Source organism: Microtus ochrogaster, unplaced genomic scaffold (genome assembly GCF_000317375.1).
Source record: "Microtus ochrogaster isolate Prairie Vole_2 unplaced genomic scaffold, MicOch1.0 UNK15, whole genome shotgun sequence".
Classification (NCBI taxonomy): domain Eukaryota; kingdom Metazoa; phylum Chordata; class Mammalia; order Rodentia; family Cricetidae; genus Microtus; species Microtus ochrogaster.
The window spans coordinates 2,151,775-2,162,503 of record NW_004949113.1 but is presented as its reverse complement, the minus strand read 5'-3'; the positions used below and the strand labels follow the sequence as shown (position 1 = coordinate 2,162,503).

Here is a 10,729-nt window from a genome sequence, read left to right as displayed (position 1 = left end):
TTGTAGACCAGGCTAGTCTCGAACTCACAGAGATCCGCCTGCCTCTGCCTCCCGAGTGCTGGGATTAAAGGCGTGCGCCACCACCGCCCGGCTATATTCTACTATTTTAAAGTTAGGAAATTTACTTTGAAACAGTATAAGTAGCCTCAAACATGCTATGATACGGAATGTACATGGTAGAGAAGTAAGTATGTTTCTTTTACCTGAAGATGGCCGTACTCTTCATAGGTGAGCAGCTCGTCTCCTGTGTGCACACTGAAAATGGAGTGAAGGCAGGTTGTGGGCCGTGGATCTTGCTTAAACTGCTGGACCTGGAAGCGAATATAAAATAAGCGTGAAGGTCATTCACATGCTCATCTAAAGTTAGGAGTGTTAGTTATTTTCACGTGATTTTTCTTATAAGGAAAGCTAAAGCTTACAGGCTGGGGAACAGACAAAGCAGAAACAGCACCTTTCTAAGGAACCACGATAGACAAAGGTCGCAATGACTACCTTATTAGAATGGACATAACTGCCAAATGATAGTTCACAGCACTGAATTCAAATGGAGTAGGGAGCATGTAAGCATGACAGCAACAGTTTGTTGGCAATGTTTTGCATATTATTGATTGAGTTTTTAACATTTATTTTATTTATAGTGTATAAACACAGTGTGTGTGTGTGTGTGTGTGTGTGTAGTGGTTTGAATGTGATGGCACCATAAGCTCATAGGGAGTGACACTATTAGGAGGTATGGCTTTGTTGGAGCAGGTAAGGACTTGGAGGAAGTGTGTCACTATGGGGTTGGGCTTTGAGGTCTCATATATGCTTAAGCCATGTCCATTGTCTCAGACAACTTCCTATTACCTGGAGGTCACTATGTAAGAGCTCTCAGCTCCTTCTCCAGCACCATGTCTACCTGCATGCTGCCTTGCTTCCCACCATGATGATAATGAGCTAAACCTCTCAGCTGTAAGCCACCCCAGGTAATGTTTTCCTTCATAAAAGTTGCCATGGTCACGGTGTCTGCTCACAGCAACAGAAACCCTAACTAGGACAGTGTGTATAGTGCCACACATGATATTGAAGGGCAGAAGACAACTTGTGGGAATCAGTTCTCTCCTTCCATCATGTGTGGCCTGAGGCTTGGCTTAGGTCATCAAGCTTATTGGCAGGTACCTTTACCTGTTGAACCACCTTGCCAGTCAATCTTATTTGATTTTGAGTAAAACATATGTTTCTTAAGTAAAACAAGGTCCCTGTGACAATACTTAGCTATACAGTTGCCTGGAAATGCTTATTGACATGACAGTTGAATGGAAAAGTACTTTAGACTATATTTTAATGCAGTTAAGTATCCAAACTTCAGACTGGATTTCTTTCTCTAAAAATAAACACATCTTAACTATGGTACAGCAAATATGTTTTCATTTCTCATCCAGACATAATTACCAAGATAACAATTCTGACGGTATAGAATACATTTTTATTTACTAATTACATATAATTTGTCACCCCCCCCCCCAGCTGGCTGTCTCTTGCCGTGTTGGCGAATCTGATCTCAAATAACAAGCTGAGGGGATCTATCTACTTTTTGGAGTAGCTGGAACTATGTATGGGCTAATGACCATGTATTAATCATTGTAGATTACAAAGTACAAATTCTAAACAATCAAGACATAGCTCCAAAGACAGAAATGTCCATCCCCTTTCAGGGCCTGCTCAATTGAACTTAAACAACATTTATTGATTCCAATGTTCATTCCATGGGACCTCAAATTCATAGTGAAGTCAGTTGTGGGTAACCTGGGGCCCACTGCTTGCTAGTGGGCTCTGAAGTCAGAAGTAGTTTTAGAGTACTGAGCCTACAGCCTCTGTAATCTACATCGAGTCCAGGCAGTTGATGGTAAAACTGAATTAAACAACAGAACGCTGGGTGTGTGAAGCATCCATAGATTTGATTTTAGAAATAATGGGAGTAAAGAAAGGTTCTCCTTTCTCCTATACTTTCTCCTGCCTTGCCATTGGCTGTTCAACTCTTTATTAGACCAATCAGGTGTTTAAGACAGGCACAGGAACACAGCTTCACAGAGCTAAACAAATATATCCTAAAAGAATGCAACACATTTTACATCATTAAACAAATGTTCCACAGCATTAACAAACGTAACACATCTTAAAATCACATTCCAAATCACCCATGACCCTGCAGAAATAAATATGACTAAAGTCAACAAGACCAAAGTCAGGCTCTATCAGCAAGATATCAGACTGAGCAAATGAGGGGATACTCTGTGAGATGCAGTCTTCTGGTCATGACAGGATCACTGAACTTACGAATTCACTGCAGTTACAATTACCCACGTAAGAGCAAGCCATCAGAGCAGTCTAAATCCCAATAGGGATCACTAATTAGACTCAAAGGCTAACAAAAACCAAGAAACTGGGGCTGGGGGGAGGTAGAAAGGGCTGGAGACATGGCTGAGCAGGTAAGAACACTGGCTTCAAGCCCTAGCAGATACATGTGGCTTACAACTGCTGTATCTCTAAGCCTTTGGGATTCAACACTCTTCTTCTAGCCTCCAAGAGCAATAGACACATATCTGGTACATAAATATAAACAAACAAACAAATAAATGCCTTTTCAAAGTAGAAGACATGAAGTGATGTTGAACGTATTAGAGTGGATGTGATTAGAACACATTATATGTACAAAATTGTCATAGTATATTAAATAGTGTATGAAAAAAAAGCCACAAGCCAGGCAGCGATAGTGAAAGCCTTTAATCCCAGCCTCGGGAGGCAGAGAAAGGCAAATTTCTGTAAGTTTGAGGCCAACCTGGTATACAGTGTGAATTCCAAGACAGGCTCCAAAGCTACAGAAAAACCATCTGCCCTACCCACCCCCAAAAAGAGGAAACAACTGGAGGTGTACATTTTCCACTTATAAAGTAACTGAGGGACTCAGAAAAAGTAGACATTCTGTTTCTATAGAAGAACACAAGCAATAGCCTGGAAAGGCACAAGCAAAAGTCATTCCTTTCTCACTTCCGTGATTATTCCATTATTATTTCAAAGAAATGAACATTATTCCAGACTCCTAATCAAAAATATAGCTGAACTGAAACAAGACTCGTGTTCCCTAATGTCCTAGTTTGCTGCGTTCCTGACCCTGAGAAACACTTCCCTCCACGATGCCAGTCTGAGATTAATCACAGCTGAGTGTTCAGCCCCAGGAGCCAGCATCCGTCGTCCTAGAAAAGCATTCCATGTTTCGTTCCCACAAATTTCTAATCCACATATATCACAGGAGCAGTCCCAACAGAGTCTTCAAGGAACTCAAACTTTCCTGAGATTTCACAAGCCAGGCTTCCAGAGTCTGCATTTCTCTCAATACATTTATCTTCCGATCCCTCTGAGGACTCAATGGCTTTCCCAGCCAACAGTGCCAAGCTCTCCCACAATCCTCCCCCCAAACACGGTCAGGTCCAGCACATCACTGACCCCCTCTGTCCTAGACCACTCTTCTGCTGCTGTGATAAACACGGACTGATAGTTAGCTTACAGGTTACAGCCCATCATTGAAGGAAATCAGGACAGGAACTCAAGGAGGAGGCAAGAGGCAAAGCATGAAGCAGAGAGCATGAAGGAAGCCCTGCTGACCACATAGCTTTCCACATCTTGCTCAGCTCGCTTTCTTACATAGCCAAAGACAGCATGGCCAGAGGTGACACTGCCCACAGAGGGCTGGGCCCTGTCATGTTTATAATCATGAAGTACAGGCCAATCTGATGGAGGGATTTGATCCAGCTCCCCTCCTTCCTCGGGCCACACCTGTGTCAAGCCGACAACTACCAGCACCCCGTGTAACAGGGATCTAACATGAGGCTCTGTCAGGTGAATGAAGCCACGGTAGCTGTTGACAAGATGATGCTTGTCATTTGTCTTTAAGACATGCAAGAACCCAGCAGGAGACTTTATTTCTAGGAACTGTGTCAGGGGAAAACTCACTGCTAGATGATTAAAGATGCTCACAGGGGAAGTTATAGAATGGCTTTGAATTTCAAAGCTGCTAAGAGGCATGCAATTTAAAATTTCAGAAAAAAAAATCAAATTCTGTACACTTTGAAAATTAATGGGGTATGCTGTATGTCAACTTCAAACAAAATGTACTCTTGAGAACAGTCAAGAAACAAAATACATTAATTAGTAGTTTATAGGCTACCTAGCATTTCCTAAGATCAAGAAAACGATTATAGTGCATGTTTCTAAACCATATCAGAATTTATTTTACTTGTATTTTAAATTTTTCATGAAAAATTTTCCCACTGTGAGTAAATAGTTTATTTGGGATGGCTAGTTTGTCATATATTCTTAATTTATAGGCTTAAAATACACACTTAGAGGAAAATAATCATCCCATCTTTGTACGTGTTCTGGAAGAACAAATTTTACAAAAGTTCAGTGATTTCTCACTGGTTCTCAGCAGCATTGTGAATGAAATTAAGCACGGGGCACAGGAACTGAAAGCCCTCCAGGCCAACTGCAGGGCAGCTGTGAAGCTCTGCACTTTCGTCACAAGGGCAGTGAGACAGAGCTGTCTCGCTGGGGCTTCTAAGGTGATGAAACACCATGGCCAAAACTAGCTTGCGAAGGAGAGGGATTATTTCATTTACACTTCCACATCGCTGTCAAAGGGAAGTCAGGACAGGGGCCTTGACTTAGGAGCTGATACAGATGCCACTGAAGAGTGCTGCCTACTTACTTGCTCCTTGAGGCTTGCTCAGTCAGTCTGTTTTCTTATAGAACCCAGGACCACCAACCCAGGGATGGCCCCACCCACAATGGCTAAGTCCTCCCTCATCAGTCACTAATTATGAAAATGCACCACAGACTTCCTACAGGCCAATGTCGTGGAGGCACTTTCTCTGTTGTGGTTCCTCTTCCCAAATGACTCTAGTTTGTGGTAAGCTGACATAAAACTAGCCAGGACAAGAACAAACAGAATATTAGAAAGTAAGACATTAATAAACAATATCCCAGACAAAGTACTAAAACACAAAATGATACCGTTGCCTATCCTACAAATCAAGGCTAATTCCATGTACTCACTTCAACTCCCTAATAAATGTAAAATATCTTTTAGTGAATGTTTTTACAAAATGCTCAGGATGTACATTACACATACACACACACTCTCTCTCTCTCTCTCTCTGAAACAAGAAAACTCAGACTTTCTAGATTCTGAATCAATTTCAGAAAACAAAGAATATAAGGCTTGAGGCCAAACAAGTCACACAAGCATGCTTGCTTTAGTTGTAAGAAAAGGTCATTTCATTCTTTAAAGGCCTAGAAAGGAGGTTGCCACCAAGCCTGATCCCGAAACACGGTGGAAACTGAGAACTCACTCCTTTTAGGTGTTTTCTGCCCTCTACACATGAACCATAGTCTATGTGCGCGCGCGCGCGCACGCGCGCACGCGCACACACACACACACACACACACACACAACACACGTTCACAGGCAGGTGAGAGCTGAGCAGGTAAAGATGCTTGCTGTCAAGCAACCTGAGTTCGTTCCTGGGACCCATTTGGTGGAAAGTAAAAACTGACTTCAGCAGGTTGTCTTTTGACCTCCACACGTGTGTTTGGCACACACATACAATAAAACAATATTCGCCCTGCCATCAATCCATAAGGAAAACGACTCACCCGGAAGGGAAGAAGTAATAGAAGGTGTGATGCTTAGATCACTTCTCTCTACTGTTACATTGTGCGGGTTTCAAAAGGAAAAACCTAGAAATCTTTGTGCAGAGTCTTTCTGAAGAATTATCAGGCTGGCTGTGAGAATATCTGCCTTGATTTCTAATAGCAGCAGGAAGACTCGCACCTGGGAAGCAGCAACACAGTCTAGGTGGGGATGGCCTGAACAGCACGAGAGGAGAAAGCTAGCTGTGCAGGAGCAAGAAGGGTGTGCTTATTCTCTATGCGCTAGACTGTGGTGGGACGGGACTTGTTGGGTGACAGTCCCCAAATGATAGACTGTAATTGGAATAACAGCTAAATAAACCACTTTCTCTACCAAGAGGCTTTTTGTCAGGATGTTTTATCACAGAAACATATATAAAACTAAAACAACTCCCTTCATCAGAGCTGCTATTGCTACCTGGAATAGACCCTTAAGATCCAGCCTGTTGCTGGGTGTGATAGTGCACACTTTTAGTCCTAGCACTTGGGAGGCAGAGGCAGAAGCAGAGAGAGAGACAGGCAGATCTCTTTGAGTTCAAGGCCAGCCTGGATTACAGAGTGAGTTCTGGGACAACTAGGGCTATGTAGCAGGCTTTTTCAGAACGCCAATTCCTAAATAATGAAATAAAGACATTATTAGTTGTGAAAGTTCAGCCTTATCTTGTTCTTGCCCCACTAGCTCTTATAGCTTAAATTAACCTGTTTCTCTTCATCTGTGTTTTGCCTCAGGGCCCTTTACCTTTCTTTCATTATGAATGTTCTACTTTTACTGCTTCCTCCCTGCCTTGCTGACTGGAGACTGCCCGGCTGACCCTGGGCATCTCCCTCTCTTTCTCCCTGGTTCTCTCTCCTTTCCTCTCTTGAGCCTAGATTCCCCCTCCTATTTGTTCTCCCTTCCCGCCAGGCCCGCCTATCCCTCCACTGCCTGTCCCTATTAGCCACCAGCTTTTTATTAGACCAATCGGGTGCCTTAGGCAGGCAAAGCAACATATCTTTATATTGTTAAACAAATACCACATAAACAAATGCAGCACACCTTTACATAGTTAAATAAATGCAACATAGCAATGGTAACACATCTTTGTCTAGTTAAACAAATATTCTACACAGAGCTACAAAGAGACTGTCTCGAAACAAGCAAGCAAGCAAACAACAATAGAAAGATACAGCCTGTTGACCTTCCCTCTTAGGAGGAGGGTTATTCAACCTCAACTGAGATCTCTGTCTCTCCATTCTACATCTCCTTCACATATGTTTTAAGCATGACCTACATGCATGTGGTTTGTGGCCTAGGCTGATGGTAGAGTCTGTAGTGTTGAAGGTTAACTCAAGAGGAGATTCCATCTCAGCAACCATTGGGAAGCTAAGGTGATGTAATTTTTGGTGGTATGGCTGCTTTGGAGTCATCTATGCTGTATAGGTAACCCTTCATGAATGTAGGCAAGCATAAGAAACTCATAGGTTTGCCAAGTTGGATTTGGTAGAACTCTACTTTGTTCTGTTGTTTATGCCCTTTCTGGGGCAACAGGTGTCTGTTCGCATCTCATCATGAAAAGTTCACAGAATGTATGGTAACCGACATTAATCTAGCTATAGCATCCAGTCTCTGAATTAATCCCTCACACTCCGTGTAGATTATAGTAATACATTCCACTTCCCTACTCCAAATAGATAGAGGGCTCAAGAAAGGTTATGATAATAAAATTACTTGAAACCCCAATATATATGTGGTACAGACAATGCTGTCCAGGACTATTCCCTGAGTCATCAACTATCACCACCTTCATGAGTTTAGCTGTGCCGGCTTACAAAAGATCATCACGGCTGGGCTTGCTGACTGTTGACAGCCCATCATTGGAGTAGGCACAAGAAGAGTCATGGGATCGTCATCCAAACATCTGACTCCTGCCCTACCAGTTAGTTCTATGAATTCTACCCTGATTGTGAATGGACTCAGACAAGAGCTAGAGTATATAAGCTAGCAAGGACTCAGGAGAGGTTCCATCTATGTGGCCATGGGCGAATCACCACCCATGCTGGGTGCACACCTTACAGTGTGCCTGCTTTAAGGCCACATATACTCCTGCCCATGACCCCTAACCCATGCACTATAAGTCATCCTAATAAGCCCACTGGTTCTCCAGAGTAAACTTCAGTACAGTAGTTCAGTTTGTCATTAGAACTCTAGAAAAAGATGTAGGCATTGTTTATGTCTCCTGCATGGAAGCAATTTTAGTAAGATAAAAATTCAAAATAATTCAACCCCCCCCCATTTATTTTAATGGTTTACATTAATAATACCTATGGAAAGTAATGTTAGTTCCTTATAATTTGAGGGATTTCAAATAGTTTAAGTTAAACTCAAACTCTATTTAAAAGAAAACACAATTATCGTAACTACTTGGTAAAAGTGAATAATATTTAGAAAGGGCCATTACCCACGAGCTACTCATACCACAGAGGGAGGGAGAAAGCTTTCTGTCATCATGTCACTGCCTTCCATCTGATGAACAACTCCAAATTACGTCTGTCAGCTTGTTTAGCAAACACACGGAATTCATGACTCTTACAATACTTTAAAGAGAAACGTTGACCTTTTAAAGATTTAGCATTAATGAAGGGATACTTAGAAAGTGAACAGTATTATCACATTTCAAAAAAAAGTAACCATAATTATATCAATTTAACTTATGTCTTGCCAGTTTAATTCCATCAATCCAAAGTACAACATATGACATTTTTTTAGCATCTTGACAATCTTTGCAAAGATTATCTGCAAAATTAGATCTCAGTAAATAGGTGGTGCTTTTGTTGAATGCCTCCCTTTCAGCTAGAATAAGAACACTTTTTTCTGCCAACTAAAGATACTGCTATATTATGTTGGCAAAATATAATATTTTTTAAAGTTATGACTTCAAAGACAGATCTTAGAAAGATCTGCTATCACATTTGAATTTTTTTCAAGTAGAAGTTAAGACAATATATTCATATGATCATGACATACAAACCACTAAGAGATCACTGCTGTGCATCTCTGCCCAAGTGAAGAAGCCATAAGCACGTTGGAAGGGCACGGTCTAATAGGAGAGGGGAAACATTAATACCTGGAGGACCAGTGCCCCAAGTACTTTTGTACGCTGTTTCACTTTCCTCACAGGAACTGTATGAAGCAGGTATGACTGGGATTCATAGTTTACAGATAAAAACAACAACAACAACAATAAACAAAACAGAAGCATGTGGAAGTCAGCTTATCTAAATGCAGCTGGTAAAATTAGAAGCCAGCACATCAACCTGTTGATTGTCCTGAAAAGAGCTGATCCAGTAACTCCACATCTGACAACCTCAGAAAAGAATGTTTACAAGTATCACCGTTGGCCCTGTGAGCTAACTTGTATTTGGAAGGGTTTCCACTATTCTCTCCTAAGAGTGGCGTGCATGTCTAAAACTGATGTGGTTTAGGTAACACCAAATTTTCTCTTAGGAGTCTGGAATTTGGATGTTAGGTAGAGGGTTCCTACACTAATAAAAATCTTGAGGGAAAAAGAGCTTTGCATACAGCATCTTACATGTGCTGTTCTGGGAAGCCACCAAGTATGACTTTGATGAGTCCTGTGAGAATCATTACACCTGAAGTCATCTTAGAAACACTGTAGGTGTATATGTGGACATGGTGTCAGGAGTTAGGGACTCAACATACTAGGTAAGTAAACGGAACAGTGTATTATAAAAATTTAGAACTTTACAGTTTAGACAAACCATGCTAGGAGTATTGTTTCTTTCATTTCCATATAACATCAGAAGGCTCTGTTTGCTAACGCTGTAATTCCTGGCCTCTTTGAATGCAAATGAATGAGACATTATACTTTTAAAATTCCCCTTCGCCACACCAATTCACACATCCAAAATTAAGGTTGACAAGGATATTCTTTAAATAGTAAGTTGTTTAGAACTAGCTATATTTGTTAGCTTCCCGAGAATCTGGCTCTTTATCACAGAGAAAAACAAATCAGGAGCACAAATTCAAGTCTAAATAATAATTTTCAATCATCTCTCACTGAAGCAGCTACCTCAGTTTCAGGATTTCAAAGGCTTGGGCTGGGAAGGGAGAGGCTGATTTAAACTCCACCGACTGTCTAGGAAGTGGCTTTACCTTTTTCAAAGAACATTCTTCACAAGATGCTATTGCAGTGCTGGTTAAATTAATCCTTTAGAACGATATGAGAATTTCGGTGCACACGCTTTACCTTATCAGCCTGACGCATATAGCAGTAGAGAATCCCTCTCATACATTTTATAGCAGAGTGCTCCAGCTCATGGGTCCTTCCCTTGTCATCATCAATGCGCCTGGGTGAGAGAGATAACTCAGGAAACAAATTGGAATTGCCTTTGAAAAGGGAGTAGAGCTTTTGATAATTAAGTATTTAACTACTGACTAATCCTGTGTTCTGGTGACATCTACTAATTCTGCCAGTGAAGTTTCATCTTCCCAGCAGATGTAGAAATGCTGCAATTTAAAAAAAAAAAATCCTCACGGTAAAACTTGTGCAGCTTTTTCCTTGCTTTATGGGAGTGAGTCAGTTCTTTTTAAACGGGAATTTTCTACAATGATCTAGCTAAAATTTAAAGCTTATTTCTACATTAGAAAAAAAATCGCCCACAATTATTTTAAATTCACTGTTACAAAATGCAGACAAGCTATCTCTTTATAATATGTACTTCCCAGGTGGATTCAAAGAAGCAGAAATGAAGGTAGGCATAAGCTTTCTTTGCTGTGCCCCAGGGAATACATGAGTCCTTAAAAAGGCGCTAGACCAAACGCACACCCAATGATACACATGGCATATTCTGCCATCAGTTTTAATTTAAAAATGAATTGATCATATTTTACTTCTCTTGCCTTAAAAAAGAAACCAAAAATCTAATCATTAAAGTAGATTAAGATGTTCTTTCTGGGCAAAAAAAAAAATTTTTTTTCTTTTAATTATGAATGACCTTAAAA

General features: G+C 41.0%; 1 protein-coding gene across 4 annotated transcripts in view; it reads right to left on the bottom strand.

Moving 5' to 3' along the window:
- Phkb (phosphorylase kinase regulatory subunit beta) overlaps positions 1-10,729 on the bottom strand; it is a 199,180-nt gene that overhangs the window by 136,922 nt on the left and 51,529 nt on the right. For all 4 annotated transcript variants that reach the window (XM_005367021.1, XM_005367020.1, XM_013353722.2 and 1 more), the window contains 2 exons: positions 9,975-10,074; positions 204-311 (listed from right to left, as the gene is read on the bottom strand). In XM_005367021.1, the coding sequence (XP_005367078.1) occupies positions 204-311; positions 9,975-10,074 (208 nt within the window). The remainder of the gene's footprint in view (positions 1-203; positions 312-9,974; positions 10,075-10,729) is intronic.